The 20961-nt window shown below is 37.1% G+C and overlaps 3 protein-coding genes across 7 annotated transcripts in view; 1 reads left to right on the top strand and 2 right to left on the bottom strand.

Moving 5' to 3' along the window:
* The window catches only part of LOC117107386 (neo-calmodulin-like), a 38953-nt gene extending 33876 nt beyond the window's left edge, over positions 1 to 5077 (top strand). For 4 of the 5 annotated variants that reach the window (XM_033249050.1, XM_033249049.1, XM_033249047.1 and 1 more), the window contains exons 4-6: positions 1190 to 1316; positions 3336 to 3451; positions 4002 to 5076. In XM_033249050.1, the coding sequence (XP_033104941.1) occupies positions 1190 to 1316; positions 3336 to 3451; positions 4002 to 4030 (272 nt within the window). In that variant the 3' untranslated portion in view covers positions 4031 to 5076. Of the gene's footprint in view, positions 1 to 1189; positions 1317 to 3335; positions 3452 to 4001 lie in introns of all 5 variants that reach the window. The other variant, XM_033249046.1, reaches the window with a different exon arrangement.
* A 1381-nt stretch (positions 5078 to 6458) lies between these two features.
* Positions 6459 to 8554, bottom strand: LOC117107408 (tubulin alpha-8 chain-like). The gene is made up of 2 exons (XM_033249083.1): positions 8300 to 8554; positions 6459 to 8062 (listed from the first exon to the last, which is right to left on the bottom strand). Exons 1-2 carry the CDS (start codon positions 8445 to 8447, stop codon positions 6939 to 6941), a joined length of 1272 nt encoding a protein of 423 aa, XP_033104974.1. The 5' UTR covers positions 8448 to 8554; the 3' UTR covers positions 6459 to 6938.
* A 9015-nt stretch (positions 8555 to 17569) lies between these two features.
* Positions 17570 to 20929, bottom strand: LOC117107406 (rRNA-processing protein FCF1 homolog). The gene is made up of 6 exons (XM_033249081.1): positions 20844 to 20929; positions 20226 to 20293; positions 19621 to 19856; positions 19223 to 19383; positions 18770 to 18864; positions 17570 to 18499 (listed from the first exon to the last, which is right to left on the bottom strand). The coding sequence occupies exons 1-6, from the start codon at positions 20844 to 20846 to the stop codon at positions 18451 to 18453; spliced, it is 612 nt and encodes a 203-aa protein (XP_033104972.1). The 5' UTR covers positions 20847 to 20929; the 3' UTR covers positions 17570 to 18450.
* Between the last annotated feature and the right edge of the window lie 32 nt (positions 20930 to 20961).

The following is a 20961-nucleotide window of genomic DNA, read 5'->3' as shown; positions in this document are numbered from 1 at the left end:
TAAAATACATGAAGAAATAAAAACAAATCTATTATTAGTGGTAATAATCGGAATATATCACCGGGCTAACATTTTTTGATCTGGTTAATGACATTGACCTTCTTGGTTTATTCAAATCCAACAAATGAAATTACAAACAACAGCCATATGAAGAAAATACCTGTACCACGAAGCATAAAAATATATTACACATTGATAACGTCATAGTTTTTGTGAGGCCGGCCGCATTCATCTTTCTTTACCAGATGCCAATATCAAAATCCCGACTGTCCTCAATGCGATTGGCTGTAATGTGTGGTGGTGCGTATCCCTCTTGTTCGCGCTTGCTGACGTACTGCACGCGCTCTTGTGACGTGGATGATGAGAGCCTGCTTTAAAGCCCCATTCCCGGCAAAATTTCAGTTTTTAAGAAAAATCTAATTTTTGTATAATGTTATTAAGATTTATAAATATAATATGGAATTGCTAGTTTAACTGAATTTAGACATTCCTAAGAATGAAAAAAATGTAAAATAAGACTGAAATTTGATTTTTTGTGTTCCACACAAAAAATAAATGCGGATGAATTTTTCATGTTGATTTTGCGATAGGTCGTGAGAAGAAATATCGTAGGCGCCGAAAACATTAGCCTATCCAACGCTGCTAGGCTGGGCTTAGTCTTACCTCGATTTAGGTTCTGTTATCACACATAAAAACGGCCGACATGATATTTTCCGTTGCTAGTATTGACACTTGTGAATATAATATTTCATAGGAATTATTTCAAATTTGTTAAAAAACTGATTCTGACTGAGATTTTAACACTTACTTAAACATATCTCAGCCTAACCGAACGACCGCATTGTGCGACATGCGAAGTACAAAAACTAATCTCATTAGAGAGGGCGCACTTTATTGACTGTATAAAGTATACGTAAAAGCGAGAGTATTCCAGTGGATGCGATCGACAAACTCTGAATTTGCCTAGTAACGATGAATTCGTCGAGAAAATGGTAATATTTTATGAGAAATAGTCTGTATTTCTCATTTTTTTAATTCTTTTGCGTAAAACTAAAATTCATGGCAATATTTTCCCATGATTTATAATAATTGGAGTAATGCAAATGCATATTTTCTAAAAAAAAGTCAGTTTTTAGTGAAATTTTGCCGGGAATGGGGCTTTAATATCAATACTTTTTCTCATTCGTAGGTAATGGCATCATTGACTTTACGGAATTCTGTACGATGATGTCGAGAAAGCTAAAAGACAGCGACGAATCGGAAGACATCAGGGAGGCCTTTCAAGTATTTGACAAGGATCAAAGGGGCTTTATTAGGTATTTATATATCCAAACATGTATTTTGATGTATATTTTTGTGTTTTTTATGTATATTTTTGATGAATAAAAGTGATATAGAAAAAAACACCCACACACACACACCATATACCAGTTTAGTATTTTAACATTTGGAGATGTGGATAAAGTAAATATAAATGTAGTTGAAAAGATTAGTGGATATAGGATGATTTCATTCGAATCATAGGGTGCTGGGTTCAATTCCTGTCACAGCAGGACCCCTTCTCACAACCAAATACAACTCCACTCCCTAAGCCTCAATAAGACTTAGTTTATAAAGCATCGTTTTATCCTGTAAGTGGCGAGTGTACTTGCTGTTGGATGTGAAGAAAAATACAAAAATGTTACAACAGTTAAAGGAAATTCAGTTGTCCGCACACACACACACACACACACAAAACACAGCCTAGTTCGTCCACACACAAAACACAGCCTAGTTCGTCACAAAAATTAATAACTACCACCATAATTAATTGAATAAAAATTTCCTAATGCAAAACAGTTGCATCCCAAGTTTAAAATCGAAAAGGATTAGCTCTTCAAGATTCCATGGTTGATTAAAATGACGTGATAAGAAGTAAGAAGCAATAAAATTACAGTCAAAATAACAAAAAGGTAAAAGAAGGATTATTAAATAGGGAAAAGTGATGTGAATTACAAATGTGAAAGTTTCGGATAAATAATGTCGGAGAAGTTGAATGTGAAGAACAAACATGAACAATAAAAGTGGAGGAAGTATAGAAGTAGAAAAAGGAGAGAAAGTGGATGATGACAGAAACGGAGAGTTCAATGTGTAAGGAATGAAAACTGTGGAAGAGGAGTAGAAAAGAATAAAGATATATATTAGGTGAGAAAGAGGAACAAAATGCATTTCTCCACACCTTTGAGGTGAGTCATCGTCTAAATTCAATCACCATATATGAATTATTCTGAGAGGGAATATAGAGATATTACGAGAGTAGTTCACACAATGATGTTTTTCAATGGACATATATTTCATCGTTGTAGTGTAATTGGCAATAAGACGGCGACGTTAATGAAGCCTAAAGTCTCACCTCTGCACATAATTGGATAAACGACGTTTCGAATCTAAACGCACGATTCGTCTTGGGAATTGCAAGTTGAGCGCTTGCGATGAGAGCGAATTTTCATGTACAGTAAGGTACATCGTCGAAGGTGGATGGTGCACACAACTAACGCGCGAACGTCTAAATTGAATAATAGGCCTATACCGTATACAGTGTAGTATAGGAAATTAAAAGAATCAATCCCATTTATTATATTTTACAAATCGAACATAGCGACGTCGGTAATGTTTTTTTTTGTGTGTGTGTGTTTGCGTCGACATAGGCCTACGTCTAGTGTAAAACAAGCTGTAGCGGCAAATAATTATTTTGGGTATTTAAAGCGTCACCGCTCGGAGCTCTGTTTTTGCAAATACTGCATACGCTTGAGAGACCAAAGCTTCATATTGGATGAGTATGTGTAATGGAATAGACATACGCTCACATTCGCCTGTTGGTATTCAGTAATTTGCCGGATAACTTTCCATTGACGTAACATCCATAAAAACTTGCACAATAGTAGGCCTACAATATACCTATCATTTTATACTCAGTGAAGGACTAGGACTATATATCATTACCGGTAGATGACACTATAGCCAACATGTGCTCAGTGGTTTGCGTGCGTATCGGGACGTGAATGCGAGTGGGAAGGGGAGGTGTGGTGTGTGCGGATTGACTACTATAACATAGGGAGGATCAACTTCCAAAATGTGAGGCTATAAGAATTTTGGTCATCTCCCGCTCTCTATGAAATGAACATTTTCTGCCGGAATTTGAATTTCCGCTGGATTTCTCCAGGATTTTAACAAATTATCCCATTCTTATGCAGACAAAACCGTAAACTTAAGATTAATCATACATTGTTATTGTTTTTCACTTAAATTCAGTTATCCTCATTATTTATCATAGGCCTTTATATTTACTGTTTCAGAGCTGAAGAACTCGCTGCCGTGTTAAAAGTTGCCGATGGTGGGATCACAGATCAAGATATATTAGACTTACTAAGTGACGCCGACAAAGACAGTGACGGCACTATTGATTACCAAGGTAAAATATTAGGCTACACATGAGAAGCATTGATAACTGTCTAAATTATACAGATCCAATCACACTAGAGAAAGCCCAAGACAGCCATGAGGCCCAGGGGATTAACCTGTTATGTTTTTGATATGTCAAAACCAATCTCATGTTGTATTTAATGTTCTCATTTAATCTATAAATACTCGTGAAATGATTTGTGTGTTTATTTTGCTCATTTAGGGGGGTGGGGCTCAACAGGGGCTTATGGGGGCTGCGGGTATTTTAAATAGTCCCAACCCCAACCGAATAGGATCATTTGCAAAGTGGGGAAAGATGAAGCCCCCTTTAACTCTCAACCTCGTTGCTTTATGTTATTTCGACATGCAGAATTTGAATAATATATTGGATTAAAACATGATTGCTTTACTTTGTTTTGATTTCATTTCATTAATATATTAAAATAATAAAAATGTGATAAGGAATACGAATAGGTCATGAGTGACATATAAGCAGTTACGATCTACCGAATTTTTAAATATTTCGACTGATTTCATTAAAACTATCATTTTTTTTCCAGAATTCGTGGCGCTTATGGTGGACAAATAGTCTTTATGTATGCTGCATAAGTATTGTGTGTTGATGCTGAGTGCGTGATATGGCGTAAGAAACGAGTGAAGGAGTGAGAGTGTCAGATTAAATACTATTTATTGAAGCCAAGGAAAACGGGCACATCCAAGAAAAAAATGATCCTGTAAAAATTAAGGTCCTAAAATAGACTTATTCACATATAGGTCAGTTTCACTTTTTAGATTAAGCTGGTGGATGGTGTACAGTATTTAGGTCTCTACATCGGTGAAGGGAGATGGTTCGCATACAAAAAAAATGCCCAACTCATAGTTGGGTTGTAGGTTATAGGCATGTGGAACACAAGAATATAAACAGACGATTTGTTCTTTTGATTTCTGGTGGTACAAAGACAGGAACGAAACGAATGATCATGAGAATCAGCTTACTGTATCCTTATTTGCCCAGATCACCGTCTTGCCATATCACCTTCATCATTGTTGTTGATATATTAAGTGTATTACCAAAGCTAACAAAGTGAAAAGTGAGTGAGGACGAATGAGCGTTTCTACTGTTTTTGTAGGACAAGCGCGTTAATGTTTGAAATTCCAATTGTAAGGCAATAACAGATATGGCCTTGTTTTGAATAAAACTGTGTTTATAGCAACGTTATTTGGGTCGCAAGCCTATTTTCCATAAAAATCGTTACACGCTGTCGCCGACTCCTTTGGCGGCGCTGACTGGTCAGTTGAATCAGGGAGCGGTCCTGATTGCGTTGGGGATAGCTACGCAGTGCAAGGGATTGTAGTGAAAACACGCTGTAGTGACTGTGTAGCGATTCTATGGAAACCAGGCTTATCCCAATCGGAATACAAAGGCCTAACATAAATAACAATTCCAATAGAACATGTTGTTCTCTCGTTTCAATTAGAATAGTATATAGACCTACATGGCATACTTTCTGAACTGCTTTAACATAAAAAAAAACCGAAAGGTCCACTGATTAATCTCAGATAAGAAAGTATAATACATACTCCAAGTATTGAAATGCACGCCATCGTGTTGGGATTAAATATTTCGACATTAATTATGTCATAATCATTCCTGATGATGACATAATTAATGTCGAAATATTGAATCCCAACACGATGGCGTGCATTACTTTCTTATTTAACATTTTAGTTAAATCGTCTTTATTTCAAATAATAAAAATATTATAATTTCTATGACTTTGGTGATGTTTAAATGTTTTTTAAAAGTCAATGTGTATATATATGTGTGTATCTACTTGGTGAATTTCGTGCCGTGCTAATTACATTGGATATAAAGAATACATCACCAACGTCATCATTGTCCCATAATTTTAAGAAGGCGGTTGATTGGACATTGTCGTCGTAGCTTCCGTTAAGACGTTAAGTCAGTGATTGGCAATCTGGGAAGGCCAGGGAAACGAAGTTGGATTGTATGCCAGTAACTTTTCGTTTTTTGTAACGCCATCGTGGTTCGTTGCTTCCGTAATAAGGATTAATATATTTTGCTATAATTTACTCAGATAAAACTGTCGATGCAACTTGGTGCCGTGCCAAGCGTTAGCTTCTGCCTTTCGTTAAGTGCAAGTAGTAGGTGTGGATGTGTGCGTGCGTGTATATGTATGGTGGGGGAGGGTGCGTATGGGTGGAAGTGTGAGCGCATGGTGGTACTGATGATGTATGTGTGTGATATTTACGTTATACTGGTAAATGAGGGCCTACGATTCGACTTGTTGCGATTGTAAGTTTATTAAAATAGTATATGCAACGTGTTATAAATGTAAATACAACGATAACTTGGTGGTATAAATAAACATCAACAATTTTGTTCAATTCTGAGAAATTAGTGTTTTTGTTTTGATGTCTTTTTTTGTCGTAACCAATTAACCATGAATTATTTCATTATGTTTCTGGTAGGCTAGGCATGTGTATGTTTAGTGTCCGAGTCCGTCGTATACTGTGCAATGATTGTACTAACAGTGCACGACGGTACAGTGCAGTACAGCACCGTGTTTATATATATAATGGCGAGGAAACTTGGCCACAATCTCATAGCAGTCTTTATAACAATACGAAATTATTTTGTAGTTGATCTATTGTGGAACGAACAAACATGAATTGTTGTGAGCGTACCTTGTTAGTATTAGTGACGTGATGTAGTTAAAAGTAGCCCAAACATTGGAGTTAAGAAAAGGAGTGCTTAAAATGTTTTTCCCTGTGTAAGAAGTGTACAATGTGTGATATGTTGTGTTAGTCTGAGTCTGCAGAACTCAGACAGCCTCGGCCGACGCAGCTCGACCCGATTTATCGTCGGGGACAGTCTTAAGCCGTCGTGAGAAATATTAAACATGTTTAATATCCTACGACGCGACTGCCCCCGACGCACACCATCGCGTCTGCGTTTAACTCACCCATGACAAAGATACAATGTTCGCTTTTGGTAATCGTTAGGTATAAATTTAATACAATAAATCAATGCAAGAAAGCTCACTAATGTAATGCAAAGATGTAGTTTTATTAAAGATTTAGGAATAAAATGCAATAAAACACCGTAGAAATGAACAAGGCATACATATATTTCGGCATGTTGATGCCTTATAGTAAATACATATTTTTAAATAGTGTGTAGAAAACGGCTATCGTACATTGGGAAAGAAGTAAGGTAAAGACGCTACCAATACGAATAATATTGAACTTTGCAGTAATTTCTAAAACAATACACTTTTAGAAATAGTATAAATTGTCTCAAAAATATACAAGACTAAGAAATGCGCTGGAATCCTTAATTTATAATAGGAAAGACTTGATTTAACATTTTGATCTTGTTTTATCTTGCCGATAACTCTTGGTAAAAATACGCAGTAATTTGTGGAGATTGAAAGCACTTCGAAGCAGTTGAAAGAGATGGCTATGCCGTTAAATTAGTATTCGTCGTTCTCATCATCAGGGCCAGCCGAGTCCACACCAACCTCTTCGTAGTCCTTCTCAAGAGCTGCCAGATCCTCACGAGCCTCAGAGAACTCTCCTTCTTCCATACCCTCACCGACATACCAGTGCACGAAGGCGCGCTTGGCGTACATCAGGTCAAACTTGTGGTCAAGACGAGCCCACGCTTCACCGATGGCCGTGGTGTTTGTCAACATACAGACGGCACGCTGTACTTTGGCCAAATCGCCTCCTGGAACAACGGTTGGTGCTTGGTAGTTGATACCGACTTTAAAACCAGTTGGACACCAGTCTACAAACTGAATCGAACGTTTGGTCTTGATGGTAGCAATAGCCGCGTTGACATCCTTTGGCACGACGTCACCACGATACAACAGACAGCAGGCCATGTATTTGCCATGACGTGGATCACACTTCACCATTTGGTTCTGGGGCTCAAAACAAGCGCTGGTGATTTCAGCAACGGAGAGTTGTTCATGGTAAGCCTTTTCAGCTGACGTCACTGGTGCGTAAGTTGCCAAGGGGAAATGGATACGTGGGTAAGGTACTAAGTTAGTCTGGAACTCGGTCAAGTCGACATTTAATGCGCCATCGAATCGGAGTGAGGCGGTGATTGAGGAAATTATCTGTCCGATAAGGCGGTTCAAGTTTGTGTATGATGGTCGTTCAATGTCGAGGTTTCGGCGACAGATATCGTAGATTGCCTCATTGTCTACCATGAATGCACAGTCAGAGTGCTCTAAAGTTGTGTGGGTAGTTAAGATGGAGTTGTAAGGCTCTACGACAGCAGATGAGATCTGAGGTGCTGGGTAGACGGCAAATTCCAGTTTGGAACGTTTTCCATAATCGACTGAGAGACGCTCCATCAGCAAAGATGTGAACCCAGAACCAGTGCCGCCTCCGAAGCTATGGAAGATCAGGAATCCTTGAAGTCCAGTACAGTTGTCAGCGAGCTTACGGATTCTGTCCAACACACTGTCAATATGCTCTTTTCCAATGGTGTAGTGTCCTCTGGCGTAGTTGTTAGCTGCATCCTCTTTGCCAGTTATCATTTGCTCGGGGTGGAAGAGATTACGGTACGTACCACATCGAACCTCATCTGAAAAATCCACGTATAAAGTTAGTCATTGAGAGCATACACAGTACATAGTTTAAACAATTTTAAATATTGCCATACTTTAAAGTGGCATTTTAACAAACTGACGTCACATTCGATCCCTGATCGGCACGTGCCATGATTTTAATATTTCTGTTGTACAGACTAGAATGAATAAAGTTCGGCTATTTATGAACAACTGCACTTTAACATACTGAAGAATAATAATAAGTGGCTTACCGATAACCGTTGGTTCCAAATCGATGAATACGGCTCTTGGGACGTGCTTCCCTGCGCCGCTTTCGGCGAAGAAAGTGCTGAAGGATTCGTCGGAATTGCTCTCTTTGTCATCAACAATATGGCCGTCGGGCTTGATGTTATGCTCCATGCAATACAATTCCCAACACGACTGCCCAATTTGACAACCAGCTTGACCGATGTGTACTGAAATACATTCACGCTGAAAAAAGATAAACGATAGTCTTGTTAAAATGTCTTTGTTTATTTAATTTTATAATACAATTTCTAAGTTTCATTTTATATTCACATATTTACCGTATGTACAGCGCCCAGAGGAGAACTTAAGTGGGTGGGCAGCTGGACTGGCAGTGGCGGCGCCAGGATTTCCCCGACGTAACGGGGGGTCCAAGGTCGCCGACGGGGCAGCTGATTTCCTCGAAGAGAAAAAAGTGGGCGTGGTCGGGCGTCGCTAAAAACCCACTAAAAACCTTTCGAAATTGGCCAGGGGGAAAACCCCCGAAAATATGACAATTTAGGGTTTTCAAGTAGTGAAGTCTGAGAGTACGGTACCATCTCAGGCCATCTAGAAGTACCATAAAAATAAAGGTTTGTACAGTACCACAACCCAAACCTTGGGCGGAAGCCTCCTCCTGGACCTCCATCTGTAAAATTTCTCTCTGGTCGCCCTCTATTTCGAATTCTGATCCCTCACTGGTGCCCTCACGAACCTCATCGTTATACAATATCTAGGTTTCCCAATATCTAGGCCTGCCGTAAAACCTCAAATTGAAACCCTGGGCTTTTCTTCTTCTTCTTTTTTGCGAACTATGGATGGGCTTCTTTTTGAGGTGGGCTTATTTTCGAGGCTACTTTTGCAAAGTAAAGAGGGAGGCTTATTTTCAAAATGAATGCTGTTTTAAGGTATATGTTTCAGTTGGTGATGATGAACTAAGAGGCCAGATTATTGAAGGCACATTGTGATTGAGACCAATGTACTAATTTTCATTCTATGGTTTATTTTCATTCTCATCATAAACATCATCATAGCCTAATTGTCATTTAACGACAGTATTGCTCGTTCAATTTAAATACATCGAGGAGAGACTACACCCACCACAACAACATCATGGTTGGGCTGAGGCGAAACAAATCAATGACAACAACACTATATGGCCCAGAAATTGCATTCTCAGACTTGAAGTATTTATTCGAACTTGTCTTAATTTGACATTTATGTCGTTCAATTTGTACACAGATCAAATAAGTTTTTGTGCATTTTGCAGGATTAGGGAAGGGTGAGTACCAGGCGTGTTAACACCAACCGCAGCTCCACCATGGCTAGGGGTGAGGCGAAAAAATATATAAGGGTGGAACAGCTTTAAATGCCGGAAATAGCATTCTCAGACTATTCTGTACTGGTTGAGTCTAGGTGAAAAAATTCAGAAGTGCAGTAGCAATTTTATGGCCTGATATAGCACTGTTAGATTTTTAAGTGTAATAATCTTTAGCAAAATTGTTTTGAAAAAAAAGCAGAGGGGAGGGGGGATACCAGTAGTCTCAATAGCCACCTCAGCATGCACCAAGGTTTAATAGGACAAAGTATAAAATAAAAATGTAGCAAATCTAGATTCCTGGGAATTGCACTCCCAGACGGTTCATATGTTTCCAAATGGTTTTGCAGTGACAGTAGGCTCTACATTTTTTTTAAATTCAAATAATTGCTAGTATTTTTTAGGGAAATTATTCTTGAGTTTACCGAGCGTCTCCTCTGAAAGCGGTAGATGGTAGATCTAGATACACCGATATCCCAGGAGTACCATAGAGAGCAGTTGACAATAGCCCCTAGCAGTAAAAACTCTCCTCGGCAACATTCCAGCTATTTCCTAGTCTAGGTTTGGGACCAGAATTATGATGAAAATGAATATGTGTCTAGTCGAGGTTGTATTGTACATTATATGGCCTATCTAATACCTGTCTCTTATACACATCTAGATGTGTATAAGAGACAGGAATATATCTATAACGCAAGTCGTCCTCATTAACATAAGTCTTCCAAGCAGTATACATTCATGTTCTCGGATTTCAACTTGAATTACATCTTACGCGATAGCCTACATTGGAAATTAAAAAAATAACATCGACAGAGATCACGTCAGCCAGTCACATGGTTTTCACAAAAATCATGATGCCCCCTCATTCAGATATTATAAATGAGGTCATACCGGTACCAAAATTAGCCCTATTAACTACACTAACATCCATAATGTTACATGGTGGTTCACATTCATCCTTCTGCGGCTGTTTAAAATATTAATATCCTGATCTACATATCCTTTTATTAGCACTATTATTTTGGACATGCTTGTATAGTACTTGGGGACGTAGGCCTACCGATCTGAGTATTCGGTACGATAACACGTCAGGTAGGGCAAAACATCACTCCTATGATATTTTCCTGACGCAAACTCACATCCTAATAATAGCTTTATATTTATATACACACAATGCATAGTATATAAGCATGATTCAGAAACGATTTCAGGCTGGTTACCTAATTTGCACCAATATTTAGTTTTCCACTTAAATGCGTAAAGACTAATTACACGTAATATTTATTGACGGACCGGTGTTTTTATTTCTAATCTTCAGAAAATTGACTTGTTGATTTATATCACTGATGCAGATGAAATTAAAGTTTGATACGACAAGAATATATAGGCCTACGATTCGTAATAAAGAAGAGCTACCCGAGAGAAAATGGGGTTAACGTCTATTCAACGCTGAGGTATTTCATGGTATGATTCCCCTTATGATTGTAATAGAATCTGTAACGGTTGCTTTCGTTGCATCAATGGGGTTATTTGGGGACGAACATTATAAACTGTGATAATGAGGATATGCTTTATAATACCTGGATGGCCCTGAACCGATGTTTATAATCTGTGGTTCATCAGATAAATTATTATTTGTCTTAATTATACTTGTTTACAGAAATTACAGATCGTGATCAGCAGCATCCAAAAAAATGTCCTCATAAAAAACAATTACAGTGTAAACTAATAATATAGTCATCATCATCATTTTAATTACAACACTATATAATGGATGATCTTCTATCCTCGATAATATATTGTTGAATTTTTCTTATCGATGCGAATTATTTTTGCTTAAAACGTTTACTGTGCATGTGAATTTAAACTTTTGACTCGATTCTCATACACATGGATTTAACACAGCATTTTTCATGCAAGATGAGATTACAAAGCTTCCCTAATATACATTGAGTAATTAACGAGCAAAATAGTCTCAACTAAATCCATGGAATGAATCATTGTTAACCACACTAATAAATACATCGTTAACGCTGCCTGTTCACGACCTGACGTCATATAGTCGCGCGTACTGATTAAACGATCTGCGAGCGTGCAAACATGTAAATGCAGTAACGCGCTGCATTATAGCAAATCAATTGACGAAACGCTCAGGATGTTTACAAATTTATCAGCGGTAGAAGGATGATATATTATGAAGTTCCACTTTAAAGGCCTTACATGCCTCCGATCTGATGCCGACAAAATGCTGTCGAGTAGGTCTAGACCTATTCCACCGTGACATATCCATATAGTTTCAGTAAAAGTTCTACGGTGAATAGCACACTTATTTATTTGCTTATTTTTTATTACAATGAAATGAAAAAGTAAGAAATAACTACATTACTAGATCTTGTCATGACGCTTGGAAACACCCTTGAAAGGCATCAACAGGACGGTAGAGCTATCGTGGTTTTAAGTTTGTTGAATGCTGAAAAATAGGTCTATCATTGTGTGGCCTTAGGTTCTGTCAAGATTATAAACATTTCTTTGACAAAAAAAACTGTTGAATGCCCATATATAGTCATGTTGTGCCTATATATAGTCATGATGTGATGTCATCATGACCATATTTAGCCATGTCATTTGTTTTTTGTCAAATAAATTGTATGAGTTTGGACGGGGCTTATAGTACATCATCGTCATAATTTAAAGTACCATCGTGCAAAGCGGTATCACTGCAGACGCGTGTCCAAGAATGCAATCCCAGACATTCCGACATAAGATGATATTTAAAAATTCATAGCTACCGACATATTTACGACCGTTCAAATGGTTAATTTTTCGTGATATAAATTTAAGCGTGTCGTTCACATTGTGCTCTGTTGGGTGTGTGATGTTTTATGTATGGGGGAACATGAGGATATGTGTGGGATGCAGAGGTAGGCCTAATACATGTTCAAACGTATATTTTCATTGTAGATTGGCCTATGATTGTGTTGCGTTATTTGTGGGTCTGAAAATAGTGTAGGCCTAATGAGCAATACATATTATACATAATTATATCTATTTTGTACATTGATATTATTCATTTTCGGGGTTATAAGTAAATGGTTTTGGTGGGTGTTTGTATATATTTATTATATATATACTATATATATAGGCCTATAAAATATAATGTAATATAATTTTTGTTGCAAATCTGATACGAAATTGATTTTCGTAGGTTACCCTTGAAATGTTTTACATCGAAGTAAACCAACCATACAACACTGGGATGTCGGATATCGGTATGTAGACTGATGAAGTCCCCAAAAATTGAAAAACAAGTAAACAATATATATATATATATATATTAGAAGATGAGTTGTCCTCGCACTGAGGAAGAACACAGGAGTGTTTGAAATATTTGTGATTTAATAAATTATATTTACAACTCATAGCTGTTTTTATTGCTGTCTTTTCTTCTTCAACATCATCACCGGTGTCATAATCTTCATCACATCATCATCATCATTTTCGCGTTATTAGCAGCAGCAAGAGCATCATGCTCAAAATAGTAACCCACCTTAAATGTTAAGTTACGATATTGAACTTGATATTATACTAAATATAATTTTATTAACCCACATTAATTGTAACCCACAATAAAATCCAAAGAAATAGTAACCCAGGGGCTTAATACGAACGTCCATATTAGTTTATGATCACACGTGTTCCCTTTGCTATGTTTCATTAGGCAATGCATTGGTAAATATTATGTCGGCAAATATTGCGTAATATAGGCCTAATCACGCAAACAATATGAAATATACACCATGCTATTCATCAACAATTTTAGCATCTCTTTCACTTTTAGTGGTCTATAACTTAACTTGTAACTAGAACAACTTCTTTGTTTATGTTGGTGCATATTGTTGTTATTGTCGTTCTCGTTCGGGTTTAGGATAGGTTGAGGTGTGGCTATAATTATATATAAAGTTGTTGTCTACTTTCAAAGGTACATATGGCCTACATTACTTATTTCCAATTTTTTAGCATTTCAGTAGGCCTACTTGTGTAATGCATAGCTGAAAATAATAAACAAAAATTCAGCAAATTGAAATGTGGATTTAAAAAAGATCATGATTTTAAAAGATAGGCCCCTATTGACCCATTGCTGTATTAGAGCACCTGACGAACCGATATTCGGAGAGAAAGCTAGCCCACTCAACCAATGAGAGAATCGATTTAGGTATCTATCGAAAACATAATAATAATAATCAATTGTGCATTCTGCATCTCCTACTGAAACAACATCCTCAGAAAAGCAGCAAAGCTGTCAATTATATGATTCACTGGACGCCAAAATCCGTGGACCGATAGAAAGACCCTGATTTAAATACGCACTACGCTGAAGCGCAAACGCTTGATTGAATCTCTTGTTGGAAAAAGTCTAAATTTCACATGCGATTCAACACATGGAATGGAGCGAATTCTAGTTTCGCTTGAACGTGACAAATTAATCAGTAAATGGGTAAAATATTAATCCGAAAAAAAGAACAAGTCTGCTGAGTGTGACAGATAGCGTAACCATGTTGTGTGAAATGCAGAAAATCCAAGATATCATAAATTATGTGACACTTAAAGTGAATTGCAAGTCCACGCTATAGGGGACGCAATTCATTCGTGTTTTGGTGTTAGGGGAGGAGAATTACATATGCTCCTACTCATTCAATTCGCCACTAATTTTACAAATTGATGTTTAGGCAGTACCGGTATTGGCGCAAGATATTCCCCGATGAGGGGTACAAGATCCCCCAGCAAGAGGTTCAAGGTCCCCAATGAAAGAAATAAGTTCCCAGAACAATTCAGTTGCTTGGGTGGGGGAATTCTTTTAAAACAACACCTAGATGTACCAAACTAATTCCTCCATGGATGTACAAACTGTGTGCTGTCAATTATTATACGCCTTAGTGCTTTATTCATACACAACGGTCCGGCTAGGAAAGATCAAATGGAGTCAGGTTTGCCGAGAGCGGTCGTGGGCCCTGGGGGCATCTTCGCTGCCCATTGGTTGGGACGGTCTGGGGGGTCCCAGTGGGATCGAGGGGCAGATCCTTAGTGCGGATCAGAGGACTATAATTTAATCGACTATAGAGTGCCTAATTTTACCAGGTGATAAAAAATAAAGTACAGAAACAAGAAAAGTAAAAGCTATCCTTCCTTTTATTTATCGTGCTGAAAACATAGGTATCAAAGAAAGATTTAGGAGCTGAGGATCGGCTCCTTCCCCCCCCCCCCCTTTAAATCCACCACTGGTTTAATATAATATTAATTCAGAGTTTATTGCAAAATCGATTCCCTAACAGGTCTATTAATATTTTATAACTTCTATGTATATTGACGATGTCTATGGTGCAGGCCTTTTATAATTTTAAATTAAACGTAAAGAATTTACTATTTGATACATAGTAAACATAAGAAGTCATGAAAATATTCATGAAAAAGAATTAGAAGCGATTAATTACCAGCTTTCATCGATAAAACGGTCAGCTTTATTTACAATTCTCGTGGGAAAAACCACATGAATAATACTGGATGAATGTATACGTTTAATAATTTTTATTTATTTATTGTATTTTATTATTTTTTACCTAGTTATCGAGGGCTCCTGCTGGGCCCGGGCCCCGGAGCGCGTGCCCCGGTTACCTCGGCCTCTCAGCGCCACTGAATGGAGCTTTCCGGAATGTAAATCAAACCCAGCACAGACCAATCATAACCTGTTATTAAATAAACGGGGTAAGGAATACGCGCATGTTACACAAATGTTTAGGCCTATTTGCGAATGCAAACAAGATATGTTGGCACCACGAACGAATTTTGGAATGGCGCTATATAAATGGTACGACTGATTGATTGATTGTTTTGTGGGACCTTAGCAACGATCTCCAACGGCGGGGCTTGGAGCCGCGTGGTGTGTTCCTGCATTGCACGTGCGCCGTTTCCAGAACACGCTTTACTCGCGCGCGAATAACGTAGAGCAAGTGTGGTTTTGTAATCAAATAAAAATGTTAGCATCATCTTGGCATCATTAGAAAGATCGCACACCCTGAAAATAGGAAGTTTTAATCAAGGTATGTAGGCAGATTTATGGGCTAGATATTTTGACCGAACGATTAATTTAATATCGATCAATATTTTTGATACGGCAAATCTAATAAACAAAATATTGTTATTTTGTCGAAATTATTTAACATTGAATTTAATTATAATTCATTTAATTTTGTTGATTTCTACATTCAAGTTTTGTTAAAATTTTATGACGATGGGAAACGCAGTCGGAATTCGCAAGAACAAATCCAAGTCTACAACCGAAGATTCGAAATTGACTCAAAATAAATACAAAAACGAAGAAGCGAAAGGCGGTATACCTTTACAAACGAAATCTAATGAACACGAGCAAAATAAGCAGGAAAACCAGCAAAAACAAGAAGTGAAAACTACCCAAAATTGCTCTGAAAATCCAGAGGTTATTGTATCGTCAGGAAGCGGACAATTAGAGACAACCGGCCCTGCCCCTGAATCAAACGAACAGGAGCCGCAAGAAGTCGAGGCTTCGCTGGCAACCATGGCACTAGCAGCTGTAGACGAAACAAAGGAAGAATCTGAAGACATGAAAAACAAAAAGAAAAAGAAGAAAAAGAAGAAGGGAACCGATGTACTGGTCCTAGAAGGAACACGAGAGAACGTCGCATTGGATATTTCAGAACTCACCTACTCGGACGGTGACACACCGTATTGGCTGAGGTCAAGTTTACTAAGTGACTATAAAATCAATAGAGGGTATTTATCGCCGTTAACCCGACCTCAACAAAAATAGTTTACACATTGATCTGAATCAAAATCATTTGTAAAATGGTCCATGGTTTATGTCACATTATTGAACTTGTACACTGGTTACATTCTTGGGCTATCTGACTTAAACTGGTGTTTTCATCGCATGCAAAATCTATTTATTTCTTTATAATAATCATTATAGTTTGGCTTTAGATCTACTGTATTTAATTATGGCATGAGACATATAAATAATAAATATTTTGATATCCATGTACTAAATTCATTTTGTCTTTCTATGTGTATATTAACGCTTAATTATATTAGGCTATTATTTTATAGGTATGCTAAATGTCAGATTAAAATTTCTACTGAAATATAACGCTGGATTTAAATCACAGATTGATGGAAATCAACACGAAAATTAAATAGACCTTTAGTAGCTGTCCTAATTCCCAAAATCTGATTGTCATTATATGTCATTGCATTGTGAAGGGGGTGGGGGTGGTCAAATTAGAATTATACATCAAAGAACCAAACATGAGTATTCTCATTCTGGGATTGAGAACCGAGGATGCAACTTTTTCATTAGTCATCTAGATGCCTGATAACCAACGACATCAAGAGGGCCCCAGTTGACTAAACTGGTGATAGTCACTATGTGTACGCTGAACCCTGGACATCTCTATGTCCCCAGTTCAATTCCCATCGCTGCTCTCTTTGTGTTTCAGCTAGAGGGCTGCATGCAAGTTACGATAGCGCACCGTCTTTTGGATGAGACATTTAAGCATTTGGTCACGTGTGCATTATGGCCCATGTGCACGTTTAAGAACGCAGTACACTATTCAGAAAAGAGTGTGCTGTCCAATCATCACTCAAAATAAGTTTTTATCAGACTTTCATGTGTTATCCTTGGTGTTTATACAGAGCAGTTCCTTTCAAGCATAAGTGACTCCTTGGGAGAGGAATGTTTTAATTTCACAATGGAGCAATCGTCGTCATGTCACAGTGTGCTCAGCTTTGAATAAAGTTTAGAATGCATCATGAAGTATTAGTTTATATAAGTCTTTCACTGTACACATTCCTCTTTTAGAAGGATAAAACACATAAACAATCAACACATAAACAATAAGTAACAGTAACATAAAATTATGATATAATTTATTTGACACCACGACTGTCTTTTTCATCTGTTCATTATCCATTAAACCACACAAGACCAACAATGTATGATAAATCAAAGAGTATAGATTAAATTGGCAAGTCCGACTGTCAGAATCCCCTTGAAATGGAATCTTAATTTACATACTACCATGAACTACAGGACATCCTTTAAAAAAGAAGATACACATACAAGTTGTTCATATCAGACATGCATAAGTGCATACAAGAAAGCCTGTTCAAATTCTATTCGAATTCTAATAGGTCGTCCCCTATCTCACAGTAGTACATTGTTATTCAGTTCATTGCGTGCATGCAAAATCAAGACATTTGGACCACTTGTCATTCTATACTCTTATTTTGGTCAAATGTTTTATACAGTGGGCAGAGATTAAGTAAACTGGATGAAAACCATAGATTGAGAATACTGTACTAATGAATTTTTTTTTACTGCCCTCTAACAGGATACATCACTTACTCAGCTATGACAACTTAAAATCAGGTCCAACATGTCTTAGATTAAAAAAAAAAAAAAATGACAAGTAAACACTTCTGTCATCCATTTATGCTACGCAGTCATCATCAAGAAGTACTTGTATGATGTAACTATCCGCTTATTGGAATGCATGCTGTACAGGTGTGAGGTAGCAAAGAGCTGATGCAGGCATTTAGGTGGCTTTGTACTCACACAGGCATGAGGCAGCGGTGTGCTGAGTGAGTCAATACAGCACCTCAGTACTCGGGACATGTTCCAGGCAGCTCTGTGCTGCACAAGTAACATATCACTAGATGAACCCTGACCTTAATGATTAAGATCCTTACAAACACAACGTGTACTTGTTCATCTGCAAGTTTCTTGAGTTGTTATACTTTGGGAGCTCCAAACGCATCTGGCATCCGTTCTATTGTAAATCTGTAATCATGAAACATTGAACACAGCAGATTTACTATTCAACCATAACTAAATTTTACATCAAACATTTTCCCCAATTTCATTCATGTACTTTACTTTCCTTTTGTAATTAAACTCATTAAACACATTTTTGTAACTAGCTGTTTAGTTACAATTAATTACTGTTTTTGTAATTAGTTAAACTAATACGTAAAACTATTTATTTAGTTTGAAACCAGAATTTCTTTTGTACCCTACTATAGAGGGCGCTAGATAGAATTAGTAACCAACCTGTGTTGTGACATGTACATGATTGGCACTCCAGGTATTTTACGAATTCTTCTTTTCAAATCTCTGTCACAAGTTGCAACTATGTAACACTTATGCTGTGGAGTAAACAAAAACGCACAATATTCCATTTTAAATAAAGCAAACTGTCATTACTTGTATCGGTGGTCCTTTATGTATTCATTGTTTATGTTTTTAAATATTTATATTGGCAAAGGATTACTATATCTTTCATAAAAGGAGACAATAAATGTAGTTTTTAAATTTATTTAAATTATTTTTCTCATTTATTATTCTAATTTAATATTTTCTTAAATAATCATATCTCGGATTTATATGGCGCCAATTCTAAACTAGATCAAACGTGTATAAAATACACTCAATTATCTGTACATGGTCAAATAAATAAAATGAAAAATTTATTCTGTTGGTCTGTTAAAAAGTAAAAACACAAACCTGTGTGACTCTTTGTACAATACAATCATCTGCATAGGTTCCAGCATGTAAGCAGGGTAGCCTATCAAATCGCTTGTCTTTAGCTGTTCGGAGTGCTACATTGTATTTCCTTCCAAGTTTCTCTAACTCAGCCATAACACAATCAGTTATACATGGTACACCTTGAATGCAGAAAATTAAAAAAATAAAAAAATTTAAGGAGAGGACCTGGAAATATTACCATTAATATTACCAACAACTCTGGTAATCATTACTGCCCATATCTAATATCAGTACTATCAATGATTAACAATACCACCACCACCACAAGGAGTTAGATTTCTGGCATATTTATCGTAATGCGTCACCGCCTGGATAGATATAATTATCGTTGGTTGTTTTCTTGAAAATCTACTTACATTTTGCATACAAACAGTCCATCATTCCTTGAACTAAATCCACTTTGTTTTTTATTGCAAAATTGATGAAATTTGTGTCAACGATAACATAGTATGGTGGCCCCAGCTGCGTGTTGTACTTGAAGAAAAGGGCAGATGAGTATTGTGGAACTTCTTTGACAACAAGTTTTTTCTCTTTCTCCTCCTTCCATTTTGGGACTGGTTTTCCTTTTTGCTTATTCTTATCTGTATCTTTTCTAAAGATAAAAAAAAATATATAATTTACCATATACATACATTATACTTTAGAGTATAAGAAAAGAAATGCCTTTAATTATCTACTGCCATATGTGTTAAATGGAAATATTGGTTGGTGCTGATGTTCGAAAATGTTAGGTTAATCAGCTCTTCTCTAGATGCCCAGAAATGACAGTCTTGGGCTAGCTATCTCAGACTTAAAAAATGATTTTAATTATTTTTTTCTCCAACAAATTTTACTGTTACTCCCTGACAGCTGGGCTAGGTTCTCAGACAGCTAGGCCAGGTTCGCTTGACGGCAGAGTCTGGCTCAGCTGGCCCAACCACTGGCATCACCCCTGCTTCTACATTCAAAATAAAAAACTTACATTCTTGAATCCTTGAGAGAAATCATTCGCTTCATCATTGCAAACTTTTTTGTTCTTTTATCTTTACCCTGAAAAAAAATTAAAGAATAATCAGTACAATAATAATAATACTAAAAAGAAAGATTATTAAAAAGATGGCAGGTTAACGTGTAGCCAAAATGTAGTACGAACTGCAAAGAGTCCCACAGGCCACAGATAGCACGGCAATGCATTGATTGGTCTGGTTTACTATTCTCAATAACTGGATTCATGATGTCATCATTCAATACAATAAGTATACAATAAAATTATTTTAATAATCGAAAGCGTATTTAATGGTAGGCGCGGCCTAGTTAGTCATTAGGCCCATGCATTACACGTATCGCGAGATCGCAAGGGTCCTATCTAGCCTGCGGATAACCCCACGGGGCCAGTCAGTGGTTCAGCCCTACTACTGTACTACTATTACTAAATCTAGCTAGTTGGTAGGCCTAGGAAAACAGAAATGATAATAAATCCTTATACAAGGTAAAAATATTATATACTGAGTCTTCGTGAGTATGGCACGTGTTTTATAATGTAAAAACTTGTTAATATATACACACAAAACTTGAGTTTAAATTGCAACACTTTACTCACCATGTTGACGACGGTGTACGTGTGAAACAAAATAAGTAAGTAGTCGCCCCTCTATCGTTGAGTTCTGCGTACGTATCTCGTCGATGGAGCGAAGTGTTACAAACAAACACACATGATA

This window comes from Anneissia japonica, unplaced genomic scaffold (assembly GCF_011630105.1).
Source record: "Anneissia japonica isolate Jap-2015-1 unplaced genomic scaffold, ASM1163010v1 scaffold9668_len1562885_cov226, whole genome shotgun sequence".
NCBI classification, from domain to species: domain Eukaryota; kingdom Metazoa; phylum Echinodermata; class Crinoidea; order Comatulida; family Comatulidae; genus Anneissia; species Anneissia japonica.
Note: the sequence above shows the minus strand (reverse complement) of the source record. Positions and strands in the feature narration are given on the sequence as shown.